We start from the raw sequence: 24,916 nt of genomic DNA on the forward strand, positions 1-24,916 counted from the left end.
AGGTCGATAAAGTGCTGTAATGAATCTTCGTTTTATTGTTTAACATTTCTTCGTCTCACGCACCCCAAGCTCTTCCCCTCTCTCCCTCTCTCTCTCCGGGACAACTCCGGTGCGGCTTCAAAAGATGCTTCTCTGCCTAAAAGGACTTCTCTCACGGTCGTTTCACCAGCACAGCGCGACAGAGGAAATACACACGCAGCGTTGTAGCACCCACCTATCGTCTAATCAGCCGCACAATACCACACTCCCCAAAAGACACACAAAATAGTATACACAAGCGCAAATAAAGGAAAACAAAAATACAATGCGGGCTACCAAAGTGCCGACCGACATCGCCGTCACCGCGAAAGGAGTTCATTACGTTGTCTCCACCGTGAACGCGTGCGCTAGTTGCCAGGCCTTCCAACACAGCACCCGAGCACCTGCCGCATCGGATGCATCGCCACTGCCACCATTCCGTTTCACTTCGCTTCTGCCGGCGGATTGGTCGGCCCTTCTCCGTATGTGTCGTCGATTGACCCATCCTACTGCCTCCTTCAACTTCTCCTCGCCAGGAGACACTGCGGGCTCCCTGTGCCGTCACCGTGGTGCACATCACCCAGACGCGTCTTCTACAAGGGCGGCGCCCACCTTTCAAAATCACGCCTACATGCACATCGTGGAGCGCGTTGCGGGAGACTTCACCCCTAATAACATGATTTATCACGAACTGCAGAGCTTCCACTTGCTTCCTGCTGATTCCGTGGAGGGGAGACCGCCGCAGGACACGGACGCGTCGTTGTCTTCCATGGCAGTCTTCTCCCAACTCGTTACTGCCATGCAACAGCAGGCTCCTCAGTCTCCCCAAGACATCGCAGCTGAGCTGCTGGACGCCGAGGACACCGCCCGCGCGGCGGCGACGGCGGCACAGAAACGTGCTCTCGACCCTCTCTCCACCAATGCCGACGCGGCAGCAAAATCAACCGCCAACGTTGAGCAGCTTCGCGCTTACGCTGCCGCCGCGATGGGCGCATTCCAAAGCGTTCCTGTTCCTGCTGCGACTGCTACCGCCTCCGCTCCGCCTTCGCCTCTTGCACCCTACACCTTCACGTTTTTCCCACACCCGGTCCCCGTCGCTGTCAGCGTCCCGTACTGCTCCGCGCACTTCTGCGTGATGGTGAATTTGAAGCCTATTGTGCCGAATCATCTCATGGTGGTGCCTATCCGCTGTGTGGGGACTGTTCACGGCCTGACAGAGGCGGAGGTGGAGGACTGGGGCCACGTTATGCGCTGCACCATCGACGTACTTGAGGAGCTACGTCTGGAGCAGCAGCAGCACTCTTCCGCGCATGGGGAGGCATCGGTGTCAGCTCCGCTGCTGGGTAACTACAGCGTGGCGGTGCAGCAAGGCGCGTTGGCGGGTCAGACGGTGGCGCATTTGCACGTCCATGTCATTCCATTCGATCCGCAAGGGAAGCTCGCGGGGGAGCCGGAGACGGACGAGTTGGAGCAGCAACGCCGCCCGCCGCGCACACCGGCTACGATGAAGGCAGAAACGGATGCGCTGCGACCTCTCTTCATCAAGTACGCTGCCGCTGCCGCTGCTGCTGCTGCTTCCAGAAAGAAATAAAACTGGCGAGCACAGAATTGTGTTTCCGCAAGGCAATACTTCGTGGTGGTGGTAAGAAGAAGAACACAGCACTGAATGCGGAGTGCAAGGATCGTCGGAACGCTATGGCGGCGTTTCTGATCTATTTTTTTCGTCTGCTTTTTTGTTTTTATGTGCCCAATCAGGCGGTGCTGAGCGTCTCCTGTTAGCGGTTACGTTGACTACTGCTAGCGCATGTTGCTTTCCACCGACATCGCTGCTTCTCACACTCCATTTTGACGCAAAAGAGAAAAGGGAAGATAGTAAATGATCAAAAATAATAATAGAAACGGAGCGAAGCTGATACGTAGCAGCGCGTGCTATGCGAAATGACTTGCAAGGCGCGGCTTGGCAGGTGAATCCGCCTCTTCATTGCGCGAGATTACAAAGAAAGAGATCTACGAAAGGTGTTTTTTTTTGGTTTTGTCGCACGCGGAGCCCTGCACTCGTCGTGTTGCCGGGAAGTGGCAGGAGGACTCGCCTATAGCAATGAGGCTCAAGGAATCTGCCGTGTTCACCCGGATCTCTCTTCCTTCCGCTTTGGTTCCTTTGCATATACACACACACAGACACGCAGACACACACACACGTCTCTGAAGAAGACGAGAGGGTTCGACCTCGGCGTCTGCACCTTTTTTTTCTTTCTGTAAATGTTTTTTCATGCTCGCTCTCGAACTCTTCATGCACGCGCAATGGAAGTGATGTCTGTCGCGCAACTGAAGAAAGCCCTTCGCAAGGAGCACCTGAAGCGGCTGCGCGCGTGGGCTACGGCGGAGCCTGCGCAGCTTCACGCCGCTTCCCAGGAATTGTGCGAGCATCTAGGCAACTACATCCAAGCTCGTTACCGACCCTTGGCGCATCCGCTACCTCACCGCCCTACCAGCGATGTGCAGGCACCCACGATTCCTTTGTTCATTTTTGCCTACCTGCCGCTGTATTATGAAGCAGACTTGGTGCAGCTGATGCGGCGACTCTGGCCAATGACACAAGAGCAGCAGCTTCACATCCTGGCACCAGTCGTCCTTCCTTCGCCCCCCTCACGTGCATCTTGCGGCGCGGCGGCGCACCCTGAAAGACCAGAAGATCCCTCTGCCCCCTTTGCAGAGCCACTCAGCCGTGCAATGGCTTTTGTAGAGGTGATGGATGCGGCGGATCTCGAGTCTGCCTTCGCGCCACAAGGCAGGTTCAACATACGTGAGTTCTCGAGCGCCTTGCTGATGCGTTGGTTGACGGGACGCGGGAGGGACACCACACCCACGACAAGGATGCAGTCGATAGGGCAAACGGAGCATGCGCGCGACTGCGAAGCGGCAAAAGATGATAAAGGAATTCTAAAGAAGGACGGACGGCTGCGGCACGTAGTGCTGTGCGACAGCTACGCCAAGCTCTTCCCCGCGGCGCACGCGGCGGGCTATCGACCAGCGGGCCTACTGGAGTACGCTAGTGAGTGCGCCACGGCAACGAGACGTACCCACGCGACTGCTTCTTCCGTTCAAGCGTCGGTACCGGGTGTGCAACGAGAGCTGGATAGCGGTAGCGGAGGAGCACCGCTGCACTTGGATGATGTCTCGATGCTCGTTCTGGTGCCTGGTGTGCTGTTCGACGTGCAGACGGGGCGGCGTATGGGTAAAGGTTGCGGGTACTACGACCGCTTTCTCGGCTACCACGCCCGACATCATTTGGGTACGCGCCCATCTTCTACAGAACACCCGACCGCAGCCCAGTGCGAGGCGGTTGGTGCGACGGCCCAACATTCGCAATCCCACGAGTCTGAGCAGAGCACTGACGTCGCCTTGCCTGACGCGGCGCACCGCGGACACGCAGAACAGCGACACCCCCGGTGGGAGGTGGTGGCAGTGGCGTTCGACGCGCAGGTGGTGCGTGGGGGCTCGTCGGATTTGCTGAAAGGTGCGCCGTCGGTAGCAGCAGCAGCAGCGGCGGAGTTGCCGCTGGTTATTCCGGTCGACGAGCACGATCAGCCGGTGCACGCTGTGGTCTCTCCGAGTGGTGGCGTGGAGGAGGTGCACGAGTCATATCTGTAAGCGTCTGTGAGGCAATCCCAACGCTAACAACATCAAAAAGATCGAATTCTTTTTTTTTTGCTTTGAAAATGCGTACGCAGCAGCGAAGATTGACGCGCGCGTCAACACATGTGGATCTTTCCTAGTAGAACAACGGAGGTTTATGCATCGCGCCATGCTGGTACGTGTGGGCGCTTCGCACGCCCCCATCGGTAGCTCAAATCATGGGACGGCGTCTTTGCCGTCCCTATACAATGTCAAAATACATGCAAACACTTCTATCCTTCTTCCATCTACTGTTGCTGCCGACACCTTTCCTACCTTCGCTGAGCGGTTCGCTCCTGTCAACGCTGAACTGCAACCGACAGACAGACAGACATGTATAATGACAGTAGAGTCTTTCACGTCATAAAAAACCAGCAACAACCGTTTAAGATCAGCTGCGCTGACTTCACTGCACATATGTGCATATGCTTGTAGCAACCTGCTATTTATTCTGTTAACGCACCTCCTTCGCAACAGCAACTGAACTCACACAAAAAGCCCATGTCGGACCCGGAGGTGGACGCGTACAACACAGCGCGGTGCCTCTTCGTTCAGCTCCGGCAGGCCCAAGAAGCCGGGAACCGCCACATTAAGGGTCCGCCCGCCACGACGAATGCATCACCCCATCAAGAATCCTACTCACGGCTTCCCACTTCGATCATTACTGCTGTTGCTGCCGGCTCCCCGAACCCTCTCTCCGATCGCGCCGTCCCTTCACAACACCCAAACGCCGCGGGACGATCTTCGCCTTGTCACGCGAACACGGCTGGCGGTAGCACCGTTCCTTCCGCGCCGCAGCGAACATGTTCGAGCACAGGAGAGGAGATGGGACTCCTGCCAACGCCGCCGTCGTCGCTTCACGCTTCAGAGTCTAGCAAGAAGCGCTGGTGGCGTCGGGGACGTTCCGACGTGCCCCCCCGTCCTTCATCGCGCACCTCTTCCGCCTCTGCACATAGGAGCAACAACTCGCCGCGTGAGGAGAGAGGAGAAGATGCGGCTTCGATCGGCCGTTCACAGGACACCGCGGCGCGTGATGTGCAGCGGTGGAAGGACACCATTCACGACACGCTGCGGCAGCAAAGCAGCGCCCTCGAGAAGCGGTTAAGCGTCTTGTTGAACACCCACGTTGTAGCAGCTTTAGCGGCAGCTGCACCTCCACCCGGGCTCCATTCAGCCACGCGTTCTCTCACTGGTACAGCTGTACAACGCAGCGGATCTTCACCTTTGCCTCCCATTTCGTCAGCGTCACCATCGCCATCCATCGTGAGGGAGAGTAAGAAGGACGGGCAACAGGAGAATTGCGCAGAGGCGGTAACTGTGATGAATGTGGAAACAAAAAGAGATCATCGGCGTCATTGCATGCCAGCTGCGTTGTCGCCGTCGCCGTCGTTGTCGGCCGCCTTCTCGTTTGACTTGCCGGTGCCTCTTCGAGTGGTGGCAGCGGGGTATGCGGCGACCATCTTTCTGCAGACGCCAGCGCAAGAGAACGCAAACGCTGCGGGGGAGCAAGTGCACCACCGCATCGAGGATGCGCGGGTTGATGCAGCGGTGACGGGTCATACGAAATCTTCCACGCTTTCAAACGCTGCCCCCGCCAAGAGACAACAGACGGGTATGTTGACGGGCAAGACGCCGCAGAAAGCCCCACGGACGTTGCGCGAGCAGCTGCAGGAGTGGTCGGTGGCCGCCACCGCGAAAGGCACGACACCGCCATCGTCTATCACAGACAAGCGCCACGCAGTCCTCGCCGACGCCCGCGTTGCTTCGCTGCTTTCACAGCTCTACTGCGTGCAACACGCGTCCGTGTCCGCCGACATCACGACCGCAAGTCCAGCGACGGCGATCGCAGCGAACAGTCCTTTGCTCCCCAATCTGCCGGCGCCTCTTGCGGCAAGGGATGACGGCCACGCTGGAGTGGGCGAAGCCGATGCGCCAATGCAGTGCACTGTCTGGGAGTACGTGTCACGGAGCGCACCCTCCATCCCCCACGCCGCCTTTTCCGCTGAGCAAAAGGCTCTGCGGCCGCCGGACAGGCAGGAGGGAAGCAACTTCACTGGGCCAAAGACGTCACACACGACCGTCGCGATGCTGAAAGCGGCGTGGCAATGTCACCGCCACAGCCGTCGCAATGACGATGACGGGCGCGGGAAGGCATCACACACGCGTACCCACGGCTCTCAAGACGCCGTCAACGGCGTGGATGTTCCGCCGGCTCCGTGTTGCCCCTCGTCCGTGTTCTATGGAGGACGTCTCCGCACTGCGGATCCGCTTTGCGGGATGTCGGACGGAGAGTGGGACGTCCTTCAGGCAAGCGTCAGAGCTACTCAGCAGCTTCGTGCGCGCGTGTCCAAAGCCGTTCCACCCAACGACGGTTCCTCGACCTCGCCACTTTGCGCGTTCAGTCCTTTCTGTAAGCAATTCAGAGGAGCCGCACTTGCACGGGAACACATTGTGGTCAGTTACTCCTTTCCTCCCTGTAAGTTGGACGCACTTCCCGCGGCGGCGACATCTGCGGAGCCGTCGTGGCCGGCGCTGCGCCTTCACACTTCGTGGGTTGTGTGCGTGGAGGTGGATGCGGTGCACGCGGCGTGGCTGCGACGGGCGCTGCTGGACGCCGCAACGACCTCGTTGTCACCTACCACGCACGGTGCTGCGTCGAGTTTGGAAGGCGTGAGGACCGAGGTTGTGGCTTCACTTCACCTACTGGACAGGGTGTCATGGTAGGGCGTCAGCGTTTTCGCGCGTGCTGCTTTGGGACTGTTATTGCAATAACTCTTTTTCTCTTTCTTCCCTGGTGTGGGAGTTCTACTGCTATCGTTTAGTCGCCCCGGAAAAGGAAGAAGAAGACAAGCAACCTCCAAATACGTTCACTTCATCACCCTCGATCCCCCCCTCCCCTCCCAAAGCGTAAAGGAAGGTGCGTGGGATAAGCGGTCATGTCGCAGCATCAAGGCGGAGAAGGAACCGCAGCAAGGAGGCGTCATCAAAGAGTTCTTTTGTTTTACTCGTTGTCCTCGGTGAGGGCCGCCATCACCACCAAAAAAAAATAATTGTCCACCTCTCTGGTTTCAACGCGCATCCTTTTGTTATTTTTCCTTTGTCCTCACGTGTTGTTGATTGCCCAAAAAGAGCCGATTCCTTTTACGGAGCGAACCCACTTCCTTCCCTCTTTCCTTGTTCACGAGGCAGCAACGACGCAACAGGTCGAGCTGGACTTGCATCAACGATATGCATATGTATAGCGACAACATCATTGCAAACAAGTAATTCATTATCTTATCTTTTTTAAGCCGTGCTTAATAAAAGTTCGAAGCGATCGTTGTCTCGCTTTCACACGCGTAAATGTACTATCGTCTTTCCTCTCACGCGCCCTCCAAAAAGCAAGCATTTCTCTCACTATACATTCATTTGTTTTGATCCACCCGGCTAATAGAAAGAAACAACGACAAGAAGAAGCTGTTTTCCTTCTGTTCTACGAAGTCCATTAGCGCATACTTCATGCCTCGCACCGGCGTGTTCACCTCCCCCCAGGGGCGGCAACGCATCCGCGACTCGTACTACGCCGCCTCCGAGAAAGAAGCTGGCGTGGCGCATCTCTGGCATCTGCAGCAGCTCGCCGACATTCGCTTCAACCCGAGCCACACCATTCAAGATCTGCCGGAGGTCGACTTCCAAAGCCCTGACAGCCCCGCAGACGCCTACCGAGAACTCTTTGCCCATCGCTATGCCCAACAGGTGCGGCACGATGACGCGAAGGTGCACGAGCAAAACAGAACAGTGTACCGCCACCTCGTCCTCGCCTCCGACGACGACGCACGTCGGGTACGGCACATGAACCTGGTGCCCACTGCAAACCAAGTGAAGAGCTTCGACAACATCGAGCAGCAGACGGTGCACCGCACAAAACACCGCGAGCGCAGGCAGCGTGTGCTAGCGGAGGAAAACAAGAGGCTGCTGGAGCACTTAATTCGCGTCCCACCGCACGTGCGGACGGCGAAGGAGCTCGACGCGTGGCACCACACGGTACACCAAAAGCGTCTCGTGCAGTTGTCGAAGTTCAGGCCGGCGGAAGAGTACGCCGGGGCACGGCTGCTGGAGGGCCGGTCGCGCGACGGCGCGGGGAAAAAACGGAGGAACTACGGTGTGGCGCCGCCGCTGGTGTGTGGTCGGCCCTACCCCCCACCCCCCCTCGCCGAGTACGCCCGCACGGCCCCGTCATCGCTGCAGCCTGCCGGGTTCGCGACGAGCTTCAACGGTGTGCTGCTGCACGACGCAGGTGACGCCGCCGGCTCTGGTCGCCGCCTGCGTCGGCCGGACTGGCAGCCCCTCTCCGCGACGGACATCCCTCTTCTGCACTACGGGGCGGACCAGCAGCTGCGCGGACGTTCCAACAACGATAATAGCAGCAGCACCAGCCGCGGAGGGAAGGGCCCGTCGGCGCAGCGGGAGCTGTGTCCATCGCCGCAAAACACCTCGCCGGGCCGAATCGCCATCCTGAACGTGTCGACCGCCGGCACCGACACCACAGCGAAGCAGCTCTGCAGCCTTCGCGATCAGGGGGCGGTGGTGGAGGGGGACGAGGATGACGGCGGTGGCGGCGTCGACGCCGACAGAAAGAAGAGTCGCGGTCGCAACGTGAGCGATGTGCGTCGCGTCACGGCTGAAGAGGAGGGGGGCGTCACGCAGCTCTGGCGGCACGCGGTGCAGGGCCGCTACCACAGTGGTTGTGGTACTGCCACGAGTAACTACAGCAGCAGCAGAGGACGGTCGGCCCCTTCGACGCGCTCCTATGAGGCGGAGGAAGGTAGGCGGAGAGGAAGCGGCGGGGAAGAGAAAGCGGAGGTCTGCGCCTCCGCGCCGTGGACGCCGGCGCCACAGCCGCAGTTATCTCGATCAACTCCGCAGCGACTGCGACGGCGACCGCAGCAGCGGACTTCTTCGGCAGAGCCGGATGCGGACGAGCAGCCGCAACAGCAGCAGCGTCTCTCGAAGAAGGCTTCTCGCCCCTCTTCCAGTGTGCGTTCTCCTTCGGACGCCATCGGCGCTGCAGTCACCGCCGCCCCGCCAAACGAGCGCGGCTGTGCAAAGGGAAAAGACACGCAGGCGTCTTCCTCTTCTACGAGGAACGACGTCGACGAAGCGGCGGCGCTGAAGGAGTTGATGGAGGGGTGGTGTCGACGTAGCAGGGCGAGTGACACCGCGTATGCACCTCTTTAGACCGCACTTCACTAGGGTGTACAAAACTGGGTCCTTTTCTGACAAGCATGGGAGCTGACTGCGTGAAGAAAAGAGGGGCATCCACCACCACCACCGCCACGGGCTCATGCTACATGGATACAGTGACTTGCTTTGCTCAAAGCAAACAAAACAGCTCGTCTTTGCACACATATGTATAAAACACTCAAGCTACATTATCCCTCCCTTTTCCTCTTTAACACGTGGGAGAACATTCATGGAAGCGATCTACTGCGTCCACAGCAACCGCGATTGACCGCTCTCTCAATCGTTCCTCCTTTCACCTTGGTTTCGGATGTGCGACTTTCTTTACTCAGTGCTTTTTGTTTGTTTTCTCCCTCTGCGTCTGGACAAATACGTTCGTACTACCTGTGGATTGCGCGTGTACATGTATCGATGTCATTTTTAAGAGCTCTCTATACCTATTGGAAGGCTCGACCGATATTTTCTATTTTTTATTTCTTTATCGGTTGTGTCCTTGTGGATGTACATACAAAGATATACGTATATAAGTATTGCTGTTGCCTGGAGCGTGTACTGCGTCGCATCTCCGTTTGACTCTCTCGACTACTTTGGCGGTCGGCGCACTCGGGGAAAAAGGAAAGAAAGGCAGGAGAGGGAAGACAGAACGAAGGAAAACGGGAACACCGAAAGGTAAAAGTTTTGCTGCTTCCAAACAACAATAACAACAATAGCAAAACATTTGGTTCCTTTGATTAGAATCAACCACGCGCGCTTTGTTATGCGACACGTGCGACTGGCTGTCGAGTAGAGTACCATTGCGCTTTCTGCGGCAAGTAGCGCTTTGGATCTGTTTTGTTGTGTGCGGCTTACAGCGTAAACATCATTGCAGCTAAGCATCGTTCACGTAGTCCTTTTTCTCTCCTTTTCTCTCCTTTTCTCTCCCTCCTCCTCTCTTCACTCCGATCAACACGTGGAACAACTATTTACCCCTTTTCTTTGTTTCTAAATATTCGTCACCTTTAATAATATAAAAGATCTTCAGTTCTTTCGCTTTCACCCTATCCCCCTCTCTCCCCCCCACATCCTTCGACCCACACCGTCGCTCGACTTCATACTATACAGGAAGCCGTTCTCTGCTGCGTCCGCGTACTCATCCCTCTCCCTCTTGTGTTTGTCTGATACCCCCTCCACCCCACCCCATCCTTTTCGCCTGCTAATCATGGGAAACTGCTTCTCTGACAAGTCGTCCAGGGCGAAGGACGATCAGAAGAACGCGGAGAAGGCGGAGAATAACAAGCAAGAGGCGGAGAAGAAGAAGGAGGAGGCGGAGAGGCAGAAGGAAGATGCGGAGCTCCACGCGGACGAGAAGAAGGTGGAGGCAGAACTCCAGCAGCAGAGGAAGGCAGCGGACGAAGCGAGTTAGAGCGACGACGTAGGAGGTGGCGGGGGCCTTCAGGAGCAGTGGGAGCGAAGAGCGGGGGGATTACCATTGTGCGGCACCAGAAGATGGGATAGAGGGCGCCAATCAACACCGCTCGTCCGGCCGCCGCTGCAAAAAAACAAACAACAACAAAACCAAAAGCCCAACCAACCCAACAAAACAAACGCCGCTCGCCACCACCGCCGCCCCATCCGCCGTGGGAAAAAGAAGCACCAAACAAACAAACGATCCAGAGAAGACTGACCGTACTCACACGCGTTTTGCTGTTACACGACCGCAGGCCTTTTCCCCTTCTTCTTTTTTGTCAGCTCCTGCAGCAGGTTACATAGAGTTTTCTTTTTGAGGTGACTTCGAGCGTGCTGCTTTTTTTTCCTCTCCTTCTCGGGACACAAGTCTCAACACCCTCCCAACCGAGCGTTTTCATTTCCTTCTCTTTTTTTTGTTTTATATGTTTTTCTCTCTCTCCCTTTCTCTTTTCTCAGTAAACAGTGGGGGGGGGGGGTCCTGCATGACGAGCGGCGTAACCGCGGTTTCTCGCATTATACGGTGGAGGACCGTCGCGGACCAGAACGCCTCTGCCCCCCGCCCTACACACATGCACCCGCACAAACAAACAAATCGCCATTCAAATGGGGAAGAAAAAAAAAGAATGAGGAAAAAAAACAGCGTACGTTTACAATACATGGAAAATAAAACTGTTTTCTAGCAAGCACACACACACGCAAACCATATACATGCAGACGCGAAATCAGCGTTTTCTTTTGTTTTTGTTCTCTTTCCCATGACACGTGCATCCCTACATGTCGTGCCTGCACGCGGCTGATAGAGGGAGTGGGTGTGCGTGTATGTATGTGTGTGTGTGTTTGTGCCGTCTTTTTTTTGTTTCCCCTTTCCTTTCCTTTCTTTGTTTTTTCCCTTTTACCTGTACTCCATTTTTTGCGTCTGTGCGGCATTATATCCCTCCGTATTCCCTTTCAATGGTGATTTTAACCTTTCTCTCTCTCTCTCTCCGTCTCGTTTATTACTGTTATTACTGTTATTACTATTAATATATATTTCTAAATTGTTCTCTTCTTTCTTCTCTTTCGTGAATGCGAGCCGTTCTCTTCGCCATTCTTCATACACATCACCGCTTGGTGAGTCCCCCCCCCCTTGCCGCGTCGCGTCTACGGCACGCTGGGGAGATGCGAAGAGAGCCGACAGAAAACACAGCCAAACCTCCAAAAAAAAAGGAACGAACTAAAAACAAGCAAACAAGCAAACAGGCAAACAACCAAGCAAGGCGGACGAAAGAAATGCGCGGAAGCAGCTCGACCCCTCCTCCCCGACAACAACAAAACCGAAAGAAAAAGGGGAGAAGGATAATATTAAAAGACCCTCATGGTTGACCACGACGATGCGCGCTGCAATCGTACAACAGGAGGGAAAGCGGGTTTGGGCATGTAATTTTTTTTAAAAAGAAGAGTACCCTCTCGTATGTTCAAGGAAGCGAAGAAAGCGACTGCTGTCGGGTAGGGCAAACTTATGCTATTCTTTTTATATGTGTTTTCTACTTCTCCTTTTCTGCTGCTTCCCTTTCTTCCTTCTTGTATTATTTCTATTATTGTCTTGGATCACAATAACACATGACGAGCTTTTCGCAGCATCGCTCTTCCAGCTTACAACAGCAACAGCAACAACAAAGGAGTTTTAATCACCAACGATTGCGCCACTGCCAAATCTACATTCTGTATTTGCAGACATCTTCCTCACACGAGACCACCTCCCGGCCTGTTCTTTTTTTTTTTAATATTTCTTTCCAGCATCATGGGTTCCACCTGCTCCAACATCAAGGCATCGGCGAAGGAAGATGTCGACAAGGGTAAGGACGACTTCGAGAAGGACGCCGACGCGCAGCGCGCTGAGTGGCAGAAGTCCGGTCAGGAGACGGAGAAGGAGATCAAGGACAAGGTGAAGCAGCACAGGGACCAGTTTGAGAAGGACGCCGACGCGCAGCGCGCTGAGTGGCAGAAGTCCGGTCAGGAGACGGAGGAGATCAAGGACAAGGTGAAGCAGCACAGGGACCAGTTTGAGAAGGACGCCGACGCGCAGCGCGCTGAGTGGCAGAAGTCCGGTCAGGAGACGGAGGAGATCAAGGACAAGGTGAAGCAGCACAGGGACCAGTTTGAGAAGGACGCCGAGGCAAAGCGCGAGGAGTGGAAGAACGACGGAGAGCAGAAGCTGAAGCAGGAGGTAGACAGTAAGAAGAAGGAGTGGGAGACATCTGCGAAGAACAGGCAAGATGAATTTAAGCAGGATGTGCAGAACAAGGTGCATGAGTGGGAGAACGCTGCCGATCAGAAATTCGACAACGCGAAGCAGGACGCACAGGAGAGGCTCGACAACGCGTAGCTGCCGCACCACACGAACGCAGAAGGGCGAGCTGGAGGTACAACGCCGTTTGTACCACCTACGGACTTCGGTGACGCCACCAGATGGTGAAAGACAAGTGGCGGGTTGAGAGGGAAGACAAACAAACAAACAAACGGTTTAGTGAGGTATGGACTTCCAACAATAAAAAGGTTTTGCCCTCACGGGCGTCTTGCGCGTCTTTTTCATTTCATGCATGCCTAGAAAGAAAGAAAAGGTTCTCCAAATGATTCTTACGTTATTTATTTACTTATTGGCTCTCACGTTGGTGTCAGGGAGCACAGGTCCCCTCCGTACAGTCGCCTCGCTTTTGCTTTCAGAGTCTGTCGCACCGTTGTCCGAAGAAACAGCCGTTCGCGTTCACGGGTTTGCGTAACCTCTCAAGAAACGTAGCTATTGATCTTTTGAACTCGTCAACGCGGAAGTTATTTTTGTTGTTGATGCGTAGTTTTTTTTGTTTTATTCTTATCAGTCGAGAACTGTGCACAGAGACACTTTAGGGGGTTTTCCTCCAACGACGTTCATTCGACCCGTTGAGCGCGTTTGTTCTTTTTCCTAGATGTTCGTATCCTCCCATGTATTTCATCTTCTCGCTTCTCATTTTTATTATTATTTTTATTTGTGCTCTCACAATTGCAGCGGAGGCGTGATGTGTTGATGGGCCCTCTTCTCTCTCTTTGTTTATTTTGCGGAATATTGTGTGTATTGATTCGAAATCTTGACGGGGTCGAACTGATGAAAAGCAGAACCTTTCACGTCCATGTCCCCCTTTCCTTTACCTCTTTTCTTTTTGTTTCTCGTAGACGTGGAAGCCGGTCCACTTCACGTGGATCGGCGGTGTACTGTGGGACGGTGGCTCTTCTTTCTTGCGCTCCGACTGACCAGCTGTGTGCGGGGTTGGCACCTCCCGGGGCATCACAATACGTAGTTTATGTGTGTGGGATTGTGTGGGAGTTTTTGTGCGCACATGCGTACGTTCGATTGTACTTGTATTCACGATCAGCTCATTTTTCTGGTTTCTCGTCTCGGTGTGCTCTCTGCATTAGTACAAGCCACGCCGCCTCTCCCGCTCTTTCCCATTCTTCTCTTTTTCCGTTTGTCTCTTCCCTCTGTACTTTTCTCTTCGGGTCTTCACCGTAGATAAACGCAAGGGCGATGATGATAAAACCGAAACCTGAGAGGGGAGGAAGAGGGAATACCCGACCTGACTGGGTTGTGGTGGTGGTACGAGAGAAGGGGAAGGGATGGTGTGAACATCAAGCAACGAGGCGTTGAAGTCAAAGGCGACTGCCGTATCGGAGCTCACCCGCGAACGCGACGCGGTGCACGACAACATCATCAGCAAACATGAGACGAACGGAAAACGCGGGCCGTTACGAGATGCACATCTTTGCGACTCGAATACATATTTATATTTCTATCTTTCTGGGGGCTTTCTTCGTTGTTGGCACTGCGTGGGCATCTCTTCCTTTTTTCTTCTTTTCTTTCTTTCTCTCTCTCTCTCTCGTGCCGCCCGATCTGTCGTCGTTTCCTTTCCAGACAAGAAAAAGATGAAACAGCGAAGAGTCGTGCTTTCGTGACAACGCCGTAGAAATTCTCTTTTGCCCTCTTTTGGCTCGGTTTGCTTGTGGTAGGCGGGTGCGTGCTGCATGAACCCGCCTACCACAAGCAAACCTGTAGAAATGGAAGTTCTGATTATTATTACTATTATTATCATGAGTGATTGCTTTTGGTGCTCATCGCACGCGCATGTGCTTTGTCGTTTATGATCACTCCCCCCCTCTCTCAAAGGAAAGAAACATAAATAGGAGAGGTGACATGCATATATATATATGTTTTTTTGTTTATTTTAGCCTGCATTCGTACTCAGCCGGTTTCCTCCAGGCTTCGTTGCTTGTTAACGCGGCGAAGAAGAAAAAAAGACAGGGAAGTCAAAAGCTGCAGAGGAAATGACCGCTTGGTCCCGGTTCCCTTTAAAAAAGAAAAGAAAAATCAAATGGAAGAGAACTCAATTCAGATGTGATCTTGATCTAATATATATTCGAAGAAAATAAAAAGTAAAACGCTCGTCGAGCTGAAAGCCCGAAAGGAAAGGCGAGAGGGGGTGTCAAGAGGTCAGCACGCGCTGAAGGCGGCAGTGCACCCGCTTCTCTCCCTTGCCGTCTCGAAAAGCATATATATGTTTTCTTCAAGGGACGACCAGTGTTGCCAAGGCGCAGCCTGTGTGAAGGAAAACCAGGGTAAAAGATGGCCTCTCCCTCATGAAAAGAAAACTTTTCTTCATGTGTGTGTGTGTGTGTGTGTGGGTGTTCAAGACGTACTTGGTGTTGTGCATTGCCCATCCGGCTGCGGCAGCTGACCGTCGCTGACTTGGCTCACAGGCTTCCGGATAGAGAGGAAGCGCAGCAAACATGTCGACACTCATACATGCACCTCCGATATGTCTTTGAATGCTCCAACATTCACAGACGTATCGTAGCCAACAAAAATATTTCTTTACTGTGCATATGTATGCGTGTACATACATGTACCTATATATCTATTTATTATCTCTCGCTGTCCTTCTCTTTCCTTATTGTCTCCTTGAATTCTTTTCTGATCTTGTGAAACGACGGTGATGCGTAATGCAACCTGAACCTGCACAATCTTACGCTCTCAGATTAGTAGTTCTTAGGTTGTTGATCGTTTTTTAAAGTTTAAAAACATATATCTTACTCGGCTTGCCTTCCAGCCTCGGGCATCGTCGTTTTCTCTCCCTCTCTCTGCCTTCTTGCCAGTGTGTGTGCTTTTGGTTACTCTTGTTGAGCTCTGCACGTTAGGATCTCGTACGGACTGCGTGTGGATCTCGCGACCCTCTTAGCCCCATTCCATTTCTTTTATTATTATTGTTTTCTACTGATCTCTCCTGTACATCCGGCGTCACGCGCGACGGTCATCCCCCGCCACAAAAAAAGGAGAGGAGGAAACATCCTCGCGCTCGTCTGCGCTTCTATTCCTCCGTTGAGGCGAACACAGTAGGCGACCTCCTCGCGTAGCGCCAGCAAAGGAAAGAGAGAAAACACAGGAATCACCGTTTTTTCGCAGCAAAGTCAAGAAGAAGCCGTTAAAAAAAAAAGAGGAGAAGAGGAAGAAAACAAGAGTTCGTGTGAGCTGCTCCGTCGTGGGAGCGAACAAAGTCTCTTTTCTTTTCTCTTGCCCCGTGCTTCGCTTTCTCTCTTGCGTACGGACGACTGGTCAGGGGGGTTTGCTCTTCCTTTTCATTTTTGTTTAAGAGCCGTGCTTTCGCGTGTGTGCGTGTGTGTTTGTATTCGCGTGGTTTGCTGCAGGTACCGTCACCAACGCCCCTCCCCTTCCCCCTTCTTTCTCACGTCGCGTACAGTACGAAGTTCAAAGATACCATCGGCGGCAGCTATTCTAACCCTCCTCCCCCCTCCCTCCCCCAAAACAACAGCGACAACAGCCGCTGATCGACTCCTCAAAAGCCGCGAAAGAAACGAAGCATTGGACTTTTCTGCGCCTCCTTGATTCGGAGGAAAGCCTTTCTCTTCTTTGTTTTTCTTCTGGCGTCAGCGTACTGCATTCACGTTCGCTTTCAGCTCTCCGTTTTTCGGCTTTCCGTTGTGAACCGAGAGAAAAGGGCAAACCATTTTTTTTTCTCTGCCCACATTTCTCCTTCATCTGTCAGGTTTTGTATTCCCAGGAAAAGAGAAGTGGCACATCAGCTCTTTTTGTGCTGCACTGAAAGCAAAACGCAAAAGAACGAAACAAACGTGCCAAGCAAGCAACAGCAGAACGAACACCCACCCACCCACACAAGAAAGGATTGACCTGCTGATCAGAGCAGCCAGTTTCTTTTCCCTTTCCCTTTTACTGCTGTCTCTCTTGCGGTTGCAGCTGGATTGACGTTGCCATTGTGAAGAGAGAAGAAGAAAAGGAAAAGCTTCTAAATTACAGGTCCTGCCCTTCCCCCGATCGGGCGCTTCACGCTTCGCACTTTATTTCTAAATTTGGTGAAGGAGCCTTGTCCTTTTTTCTTTTTCCTTTAAGTTGTACGAACGGGTCGTTCAGTTCAAAGGGCGGCGCTAAGGTGTGCCGCCGAATCACGCGCAAAACAAAACAAAGCAAAGCAAAACACAGGAGAGATATAAATAAGGAGGCGGTGCAGTTAATAAAGGTGATTTCTTTTGAAAATTTTCTCTCTTTTCCTAGATTTGTTTTTATCGAGGAAATATTTTTCTGGACACGTGCAGTAGAGAGCGTTTCTCTTTCGACCCGCTTTTTCTCAACTGTTGTGTTTGTGTTTCTTCAGTCAAAAGAAAAAAGAAAAATAAGAAAGAAAGAAACGAAAGCCACCGGCGACACAACGCATATTTGTTTCTTGAACTGTGCTAATCGGGTTTTTTTGTATCTTCTCTTCCTGATTTTTTTCGGGTTTCCGTCTTGGCAGTTTTCTTTCCTCGGTGCCGAAAAGAGAGGAAGAGCTAGAGAGAGAGAGCGGGTAGGTTTGAATCAGCCAGAGGGAAACACGTGGGGGGCCGTCCTTTCTTTCTCTCCTCTCCCTTTTTTGTTGTTGTTGTTGAGGCGGAAGAGTTTTCGCGAACCAATTATTATTGTATATTTTCTTTCCTGTGCTGCGCTTCGTTTTTTCCCCCTTTTTCCGCCGTTGTTTTTGTTGTTATTGTTGTTGACGTGCTTCTTTTGTTCTTTCAACTGTTTGTTTTATCTACTTCGGGTTTTCGCCCTTCGTTGCTTGTCTTCCTCTCGCGAACGTTGACGCAACGGAGAAGAGGACGGCATCCGCACTTAGTAAGCAATCCCCTCAAAAAAAAAAAAGCAAGCGAACAAACAAATCCACACATACGCTAGATGGCCGCAATGAATCAGGCGGGTACCTTCGCTGAGGCCGGCGTCACGCTGCACCGGAAGCTCTCCAGCGCATTGCAGTCCGCCGCAGCCGCCACCGCTGCCGCACACAACAGCAACCCCGGCAGCAACGGCGGTGCGTCCCTCATCGCCCCCACCCCCCTCCTCGTCCGTGTGCTGCGACGAACCGCAACGGACTTCTCCGACGTCATCGTGGATGGGCGCTGCGCCACAGGCAGCCGTCAGGTGGGCAGCGCGGCGGCGGTGTGGGTGCATCACAATGCGGCACTGCGCGGCACCGGTGCGAACTCATCCAACACGAGCCCGTCCACCATCGCCGCCACGTCCGCCGCGGGCGGCGCCTCTGGTAGCGGCGGCGGCAACAACACGAACAGCGGCGTGCCATCGCCGTCGCCGAGTGGCGCGACAGCTACGACTGCGAACAGCGACGGCGTTATACCGCTGTACTACACGGAGGCAGCCCTCAACGAGTGCCGCAACTTGCTGGCCCTCTACTCCTTTCACTGCCTGCTCACGGCGTCACAGTTGTACAACAGCAGCGTCGGCAACGCCAGCCACCACGTCCTCGCCGCGGCGGATGGCCGCGTACATCAGCTGCCGGTGAATGCGAACCACTGGGCGCCGGAGGTGTCGCTGATCATTGCCGAGACGGAGGCGAGCGCGGAGGAGCTGCTGAAGGTGTGCCGAGCTCTCGCCGAGGCGTGCAACTACGGTGTGAACGTGTCGATGGCAATTGGGAGTAAGACGCCTGCCTCGCTCATCGTGCGGCCGGTCAGTGCGGCGGGCAGCTCTGCTGGTGCTGGTACTCCTACCGGCGCGTCCTCCGCCGCCACCGGTGGCGCAGGTGGAAAGGATGACAAGACGGACGCGGAGGCCGGCAAAAACGACGAAGTAAAGAAGAGAGGCACGGAGTGGCCCTACGCCGCCTCCGTCGTCATCACGACGACGCACAGCTTCCTCAACTGGAACCTCGTGACGCTGCTGAACACCGGCGTGGATGTTGCCGTCGCGGAAGATGGCGGCGAGGCAGAGGCAGGCAACAAGGACAGCAATGAGAACAAGGAGAGGGAAAGCGCCGCCGTGCGTACAAAGCGGGTATTTCCGCACATCACCTCGCTGGTCGTCGAGGAGATTGGCCGCTCCACGACGGCCGGCACCGCCTCCGCGGAAAAGGCGCTGCAGCAGTGGCGCGACGCCCACGCCGTCCTGCACTCCGCCATGCCTCGGCAGCACACTCGTTACTGTGCGGCGGCGCACTTGCTGCCGCACGTCTTGTGGATCTGCCGGGGCCCGGTGTCGCGGCTGCCGGCGTCGCTGCGCCACCTACTCAGTCGCCGCAGCCGCCGCTACTACCAACTTCTGCCGTCTACGTACATCAGCGCCGCGGCGGTGTCGTTGATGCCGCAGCCGCAGGAAGGGCTGAGCACGCCGGCTGAGTCGCTCGGCGTCCGCCTTGTCCTGTCGCAGAGCACCGCTGACAAGGATGCGCAGCTGCGCCGCATCGTGACGGATCGCAGCGGCTTGTACCACCGCGTGCTGATCTTGACGCACAACAAGGAGGTGCCGCAGCTGAACACGCTCATCACGAGCTGGGGCGTGAGTCGCGAGTTCCCTTCTAGCAGCAGCAACACCAACGGCAAAGCGAACAATGCCAGCGGTGCGACCCCGCCGGCCGTGACGGAGGCCTCGCCGAATCTCGTCTACTCCACTCGCCGCATGGATTCTGTCCTTGCGCAGCACCAATGCCACTCATCGTTCCTGAACAGCTCCGAGGCAGCAGAACGGGCGGCGAGCACCAGCAGCGGCGCAGGCGACGCTGCCCCCTCTGCCTCGCCCGTGGTGGTCACCCTCGTCGCGTGGGATGCGTTCACTGCGCTAGATGTGATGGACGTGGATGTCATCATTCAGTACTATCCCCCGCAGAAGTCGCTGACGGAGCAAGAGTGGGCGGAGTTTATCCAGCTGCTGCACACCACCGTCGACGGCGAGCGCGAAATCGAGCTGTCACTGCGGCAGAATAAGAATAACAAGGAGGCGAACATCCGCGCCAAGCTGGCGCAGCTGATGCAGGCCACCACGACCGGCGCAGAGACGTCAACCGCCGCCGCCGCCGCTGCCCCGGCCCCGTCGCGCACCACACCGTCAACCCACCGCCCCCTGCCCGTGCTCGTAACGCTGATGGTGGCCGCTGACTTCACCCTCACCGCCTACTTTCTGCATCAGTACCTGTACAGCGGTGCGACAGGCGTGCTAACGCAGGCGGCCACGGCGACGTCTCTCGCCTCCGTCGTGCCCGCCCCTGGCAGGCCCGGAATGATGGAGGCGGTGAAGCAGCCGATGCCGGTGCTGGACATCTCGCCGAGGCACCCCTACTTTATTCCGCTCGTCTGCGGGCACGACGGCAGGGCTGAATGGCCGGCGGAGGCAGCGGGGTCGCCGCCGCGAGCGCGGGCGGATGCGCTGAACGCGAAGCCGAGCGACGCTGCCCCGCTGCGGACGCGCCTCGCATCAGGCGAGGCAGTCACCATTCGGAACGTCCTGGCGGCGAAGCTAGCGAAGGAGCAAGGTCCATCCGCCACGTCCAAGTCACCGCCTGCGTCGGGCACGACGACGACTACCTCACCCACTCGGGCGACTACCGTCTCGCCGATTTTGTTGCTGGCGCAGGGGAATGTGGCATCGTCAACGGGTGGTGGTGGAGGAGGGGGTGGTGGCAGCAGCAGCAGCAGCGGCGCAGGCGGCAAGGGAGCCGCTCCAAGCACCGTGGATAATAACAATAGTAACGTGAATAATACGAATACCAGAAGCCTTGCCCGCTTAGTGGCGAAGAACGGGATGAATGCGTCGAGTAGCAGCAATCTAAACAGTGGTGGTGCTGTGGGGAGCGGCAGTGGTATCAATCTTCGTGCACAGGGCGCGAAGGAGGCGGCGAGATCACCGACGGAGGCGGGCGCCCCGACCAGCACGACGACAAACGGCAGCGGTAGTAGCGGCAACAACACCAAAGGGTCCGGCAATTCACAGAAGTCGAACAACAATAGCAAAGGGAATAATAATAATAATACCAATAAGGGCGGCCCAGGCAACGCAAACAGCCATCACACGAATACCTCGCCCACCGCGTCAAGCAGCGCGGCGCCGGCAGTCGTAGGCAACACGGGTGGTGGACAAACGGGGAACAAGTCTCCCGTCTCCACTGCAACCTCGCCGTCGGCCAAGACAGGAAGCGGGGAGAAGAGCGGCGGCGGCGGCGGTGGTGGTGGTGGCAACAACAAACGTCGGCAGCGCAGCAATCGAGGAGGCAATAACAACAATAGTAAGAAAGCCGCCGCACAGCCTTCCAATTAGAGAAAAGATACTTTTTTTTTCTTTCCTGTGTGTGCGTGTGCGCGAGGCATTGTCTCGACGGAACGGCGTAATGTGCGAAGGGAAGGAAAGGGGAGGGGGGAAAGTGAAGGCGGGCAAGCTGCATCTTCTCTGCTGCCGCTTTGTATGAGGCATATCCATTGTGCCTGTTGCTCGTTTCCAGTCTTTCTTAACGTTGTGCATTTAGCAGTGTTGGAACACCTCTTTTTTCCGCACTGTACAGCCTGCTACTGTGGTGCTCTCGCTACTCTTTGTGTTGCCGTTTGTTTTACCTCCTTTTCCTGCTCTGCTATTTCGCGGTCGATTCGGTGCCGGTGCACTCTCAGGCGACGGTGTAGGTGGATGATCCGAGTTACGGCTATTTCCATGTTTTCTTTTCCTTTTTAAAGGAGGTTTGATAGATAGTTTTTGTTCTCTTCTGAGTTTTCATTTACAGCTCTGCTGCCCATTCTTTTCTTTTCTCCTTTTTTCTTTTTTAAAAGCCCTTTTCACCCGATGTCAAGTTGGGATGCTAAATCTGTGTTTTTCACGAACACCGTTAAGAAGCTTCACACGATGAAGCAGTAAGCTTGCACATTTGTTTGTTTTGTTCCCTTCTCTAAGCTGCGTTGGTCGTGATGATCTTCTTCTTTCCTTCTTTTTTAGCGCTTTTTTTTGGTTTGTGATGATGGTGGTTTGTCTTACCTTGTATGTGCGTGTTTCAGTTTCTTTTTTTTTTCTCTTCCTTTTCCGCATCTTCTATGGCCACATTAAATCTCTTCTCTATTTTTATTCTGGCTGCTTTTTAATTTATTTATGGTAGTCTTTTTTGCTTCTCCGTTTCCGCCCTTTCTCGCGCCTACGCAGGCCCCCTCCCCCTCTTATATCCTTCATTCTCTATCTGTCTGTCGTTCTACAGCTCTCTCTCTCTCTATCTGTTGTGAAGAGACGTCGGTGTTAGTACGCGCGTTCGTTTGTGCTTTACTGAGGGAGGATGTGCGTTCTTTTTCCTTCTTTCCTTCTTTCTCCATTTTCTTTTTCCCATAAAAGAAAAAGGTGTTCTCACAGTTGCGGCGGATGCGGCGATGAACACCTTTCTTTACCTATTTTTGCTTTACGGCGCTTTCGTTTGTTGTGAAGGCGCTGTGTGGTGCGCGTTGATCAATCTTTTCTTTAAAAAATGTTTTATCGTGTCGCGCGGAGACGGTCTACACATTATGAACGATATCTTTTTTTCCGTTTCTTCTGTTTATGTGTTTAAGGGCGGTGCGAACCGGGTGGTGGCGTAGCTGTACGCGCATCCGCAAAAATGAAGGCAGTGTGTTGTCGCGGCCGCTGATGTCCTTCTTTCTGGTTCTATCTCCGATTCTTCTTTGTTCTTCTCTGTTCGTTTTTTGTACTCAGCGTCGTTGTCTGGCACTGCGGTGCTCGTTCGTGCTCATCCTCGTTTTTCTTCTCCGCGACGGCAAGGGAGGAACAACAAGAGAAAGCGCAAGGGACATCGATACACATATATGTATTTGGAAGTGTATGGCGCCGGTTGTGATCGCGTGTGTTGAAGGTTGGTTTTCTATTTTCCTGATTGCCTTTATCATTCAAAAGAGAGAAAAGAGCTAAAAGTGAATGCAAGGGATGCTTATTAAAATCTGTTGTCTCTTGCGCCATCTTCTTCTCCTTTTCTTCCTTAATTCGTCGACTCGCTTATCGCCCCACCTTCCCTTTTACTCTGTTTAATGACGCAGTGGAAGCGGCGACAGCGGAGGGAGAAGAGGAGAAAAGATGACAATCAAGAGAGAGGGAGTGAGCGAGGGTGCTGCTCCTCAGCGAGTGACTTACGTGCGCGCTGTGCGTCACTTCCATGCCTCTGGGCAATTGAAAGCAGACAAGCAGCGCGGAATTCACTTCCTTTACTCACGCAATTCCTTCTGTCGCCTCTAATCTTATATATGTCTATATTTGTTTCTCCCCTTTGGCACAACACTCTCTCCGAGGTCGAGCATCTCCAGGATAGCAAAAAAAAATAATAATTACCCAGCTTGCTTTATCTGTCGTCATCCGCACCCGTAAGTAAACACACACAAAAAGAACCCCCACACCCTATGAAAGTAGGAGAATTGTGATCATTCATCATGCCCAAGTCCGACCCCTCCGATGAGAACTCCGTGCTCATCAAGAAGCTGAAGCACGCGTGTGCAACGTACGACACCGCCTCCAAGAAGTACCTCGCCGCCGTCAAGGAGCTCGACACGGCAATGGAGAGCATCGCGATCGCTATCCGTGAGCTGGCGCAGGGCGAGGAAAGCCCCGATTTGCGCGAGAAGGCAGATCGACTCTGCTCCTCGGTGGACCGACACATGGCGGGGCAGGGCGGCGATCACCGCGGAGGCAGCAAGTCGCAACGCGCCTCCGCCAACCTAAGCGTCTCCGGTGCGGACACCTACACGTTTGTGACCTACATGAACGATTTCACACGAGAGATTAGTGCGGCGATTGACGAGTTGAAAGAATCGGTGAAGAAGGCGGAGAAGTCGCGGTCGACGTACGAGGAGGTGACGTCCAAGTACAACAAGCGGCGCACGGCGGTGAGCGAGATGGAAACGAAGCTGGCCAAGAAGAATCAAGGCATCTCTGACAATCCGAAGTTCAATAAGAAGGTCGCAGAGCGCGATGAGGCGAAGATCACGCTGGACGCCGAGACGCAGAGGTACAACCACGTCTACAGTGATCTGCTGCAGCAGCGCAGTAAGACGCTGCAACGCGTCATTGCAGGCCTCGACAAGTACTCCACAAAGTACTACAATTCTCTCTCGAAGACTATCAGCTCTTAAACGGACAAAAAGATGAAGACAGAGCAGCCGAACATCCTTTCACAGGTTTATTATTATTCTTCTTCTTACTTCTTCACGTTGCAGTGGCCGGCCGAAGCGCTATGGTGAAGGAGAGAGCACCTGCCCTTTCGGTTTCCTCATCACAGGGTGATCAGATGCAACGTGCCTTTTCATTGTCTTTTTTATCTGCGTGTGTGTGTGCCTTTCAAAATGTTTCTTTGCAGAAACCCTCCGTTGACCATAGAGAGAGAGAGAGGGACATTGGAAAGAACAACAAAAAACACATTTTTTTTTTCGGAGTGGGGCGACGTACGGAACAGGCTTTTGATCGGGGGAGGCGGGGGATGGCTCTTCTTCGTGAGTGCGTTTTGCTCCTCTCTCCCCCTTTTCTTTTTATTATAGAAGAGAACGAAGGACACACGAATAAATGGCGGCATATTTTGGTTTTCTCTTTCGATCGTTTTCTGCCATCGTAACTTCGCCGTCGTGGTGCAGAGTTGAGATCAACGCTAAAGCAGCAGGTTGGTTTGCTGAAAATTCATATGTCCCCTCCGTGAAGAGAAGCGGAAGCGCTGTTTCATCTGTTCTTCTTTTCTTATACTGCGCTTTCTTGTTATTGTTCGGTGGTTTGTATTGATGTATTACAGCACTACTGCTGGCATTCGTTCGTGGCTTCTCTGTTGATCCTCGCTTCCCAGTCTTCTACATGGAAATCGCTGTTGCAACATGTAACGATGCATCTTCCTTTTTTCCTGCTCGAGCTGCACGTGGGTTTGTAGTGGAGAGGAAAAAAGAAATGAACGACTACTTTTTCTTGTCGTGCCTTTTCCAGGCCTTTTTCTTTCTCTCCTCCTTTTCCCATCTTCATCGGCATCGTCTGCCCCTCTTCGCGTGCCGATGCGTGGGCATTCTTGGTTACTGATTTACGGCGATAAACCTGCCTCTGTTGGAATGGGCGCAACCGGCAGGTGGGCAACCGCAAGCAAGCGAAAACATTTTTTCTTTTTGGTTATTAATAGCGTTATCCATTCTCCGTTCTCATGCGGGAAAAGAAAAACACGCAGAATTTGTGGTTCCGCCTTTCATTTCATCTACACTCTTTTCTTGTGTCGAAAGA

At 54.0% G+C, this 24,916-nt stretch overlaps 8 protein-coding genes across 25 annotated transcripts; all 8 read left to right on the forward strand.

Annotated features, from left to right (window-relative positions):
* Window positions 1-67: 67 nt before the first annotated feature.
* Window positions 68-1,609, forward strand: ABB37_02084 (hypothetical protein; the record flags this gene model as incomplete). 3 transcript variants are annotated; one of them, XM_015798868.1, is made up of 1 exon in its annotated part: window positions 68-1,609. In XM_015798868.1, exon 1 carries the CDS (start codon window positions 650-652, stop codon window positions 1,607-1,609), a length of 960 nt encoding a protein of 319 aa, XP_015662346.1. In that variant the 5' UTR covers window positions 68-649. The 3 variants fall into 3 exon arrangements, with proteins under 3 accessions (XP_015662346.1, XP_015662347.1, XP_015662348.1); XM_015798869.1 differs by having other exon boundaries at window positions 114-1,609; XM_015798870.1 differs by having other exon boundaries at window positions 123-1,609.
* A 585-nt stretch (window positions 1,610-2,194) lies between these two features.
* ABB37_02085 (putative mitochondrial hypothetical protein) lies at window positions 2,195-3,669 on the forward strand (the record flags this gene model as incomplete). The annotated part of the gene is made up of 1 exon (XM_015798871.1): window positions 2,195-3,669. The coding sequence occupies exon 1, from the start codon at window positions 2,320-2,322 to the stop codon at window positions 3,667-3,669; it is 1,350 nt and encodes a 449-aa protein (XP_015662349.1). The 5' UTR covers window positions 2,195-2,319.
* A 308-nt stretch (window positions 3,670-3,977) lies between these two features.
* On the forward strand, window positions 3,978-6,417 carry ABB37_02086 (hypothetical protein; the record flags this gene model as incomplete). Of its 2 annotated transcripts, none has more annotated exons than XM_015798872.1 (1): window positions 3,978-6,417. In XM_015798872.1, the coding sequence occupies exon 1, from the start codon at window positions 4,195-4,197 to the stop codon at window positions 6,415-6,417; it is 2,223 nt and encodes a 740-aa protein (XP_015662350.1). In that variant the 5' UTR covers window positions 3,978-4,194. The 2 variants fall into 2 exon arrangements, with proteins under 2 accessions (XP_015662350.1, XP_015662351.1); XM_015798873.1 differs by having other exon boundaries at window positions 4,015-6,417.
* Window positions 6,418-6,820: 403 nt separating this feature from the next.
* Window positions 6,821-8,910, forward strand: ABB37_02087 (hypothetical protein; the record flags this gene model as incomplete). Of its 5 annotated transcripts, none has more annotated exons than XM_015798874.1 (1): window positions 6,821-8,910. In XM_015798874.1, exon 1 carries the CDS (start codon window positions 7,192-7,194, stop codon window positions 8,908-8,910), a length of 1,719 nt encoding a protein of 572 aa, XP_015662352.1. In that variant the 5' UTR covers window positions 6,821-7,191. The 5 variants fall into 5 exon arrangements, with proteins under 5 accessions (XP_015662352.1, XP_015662353.1, XP_015662354.1 ...); XM_015798875.1 differs by having other exon boundaries at window positions 6,841-8,910; XM_015798876.1 differs by having other exon boundaries at window positions 6,877-8,910.
* A 942-nt stretch (window positions 8,911-9,852) lies between these two features.
* Window positions 9,853-10,315, forward strand: ABB37_02088 (hypothetical protein; the record flags this gene model as incomplete). 4 transcript variants are annotated; one of them, XM_015798879.1, is made up of 1 exon in its annotated part: window positions 9,853-10,315. In XM_015798879.1, exon 1 carries the CDS (start codon window positions 10,112-10,114, stop codon window positions 10,313-10,315), a length of 204 nt encoding a protein of 67 aa, XP_015662357.1. In that variant the 5' UTR covers window positions 9,853-10,111. The 4 variants fall into 4 exon arrangements, with proteins under 4 accessions (XP_015662357.1, XP_015662358.1, XP_015662359.1 ...); XM_015798880.1 differs by having other exon boundaries at window positions 9,865-10,315; XM_015798881.1 differs by having other exon boundaries at window positions 9,925-10,315.
* Window positions 10,316-11,429: 1,114 nt separating this feature from the next.
* ABB37_02089 (hypothetical protein) lies at window positions 11,430-12,724 on the forward strand (the record flags this gene model as incomplete). 5 transcript variants are annotated; one of them, XM_015798883.1, is made up of 1 exon in its annotated part: window positions 11,430-12,724. In XM_015798883.1, exon 1 carries the CDS (start codon window positions 12,140-12,142, stop codon window positions 12,722-12,724), a length of 585 nt encoding a protein of 194 aa, XP_015662361.1. In that variant the 5' UTR covers window positions 11,430-12,139. The 5 variants fall into 5 exon arrangements, with proteins under 5 accessions (XP_015662361.1, XP_015662362.1, XP_015662363.1 ...); XM_015798884.1 differs by having other exon boundaries at window positions 11,944-12,724; XM_015798885.1 differs by having other exon boundaries at window positions 11,965-12,724.
* Window positions 12,725-15,399: 2,675 nt separating this feature from the next.
* On the forward strand, window positions 15,400-20,974 carry ABB37_02090 (hypothetical protein; the record flags this gene model as incomplete). The annotated part of the gene is made up of 1 exon (XM_015798888.1): window positions 15,400-20,974. The coding sequence occupies exon 1, from the start codon at window positions 17,609-17,611 to the stop codon at window positions 20,972-20,974; it is 3,366 nt and encodes a 1,121-aa protein (XP_015662366.1). The 5' UTR covers window positions 15,400-17,608.
* Window positions 20,975-22,960: 1,986 nt separating this feature from the next.
* ABB37_02091 (hypothetical protein) lies at window positions 22,961-23,799 on the forward strand (the record flags this gene model as incomplete). Of its 4 annotated transcripts, none has more annotated exons than XM_015798889.1 (1): window positions 22,961-23,799. In XM_015798889.1, exon 1 carries the CDS (start codon window positions 23,101-23,103, stop codon window positions 23,797-23,799), a length of 699 nt encoding a protein of 232 aa, XP_015662367.1. In that variant the 5' UTR covers window positions 22,961-23,100. The 4 variants fall into 4 exon arrangements, with proteins under 4 accessions (XP_015662367.1, XP_015662368.1, XP_015662369.1 ...); XM_015798890.1 differs by having other exon boundaries at window positions 22,976-23,799; XM_015798891.1 differs by having other exon boundaries at window positions 22,981-23,799.
* Between the last annotated feature and the right edge of the window lie 1,117 nt (window positions 23,800-24,916).

This window comes from Leptomonas pyrrhocoris (genome assembly GCF_001293395.1).
Source record: "Leptomonas pyrrhocoris isolate H10 chromosome Unknown, whole genome shotgun sequence".
Classification (NCBI taxonomy): Eukaryota; Euglenozoa; class Kinetoplastea; order Trypanosomatida; family Trypanosomatidae; genus Leptomonas; species Leptomonas pyrrhocoris.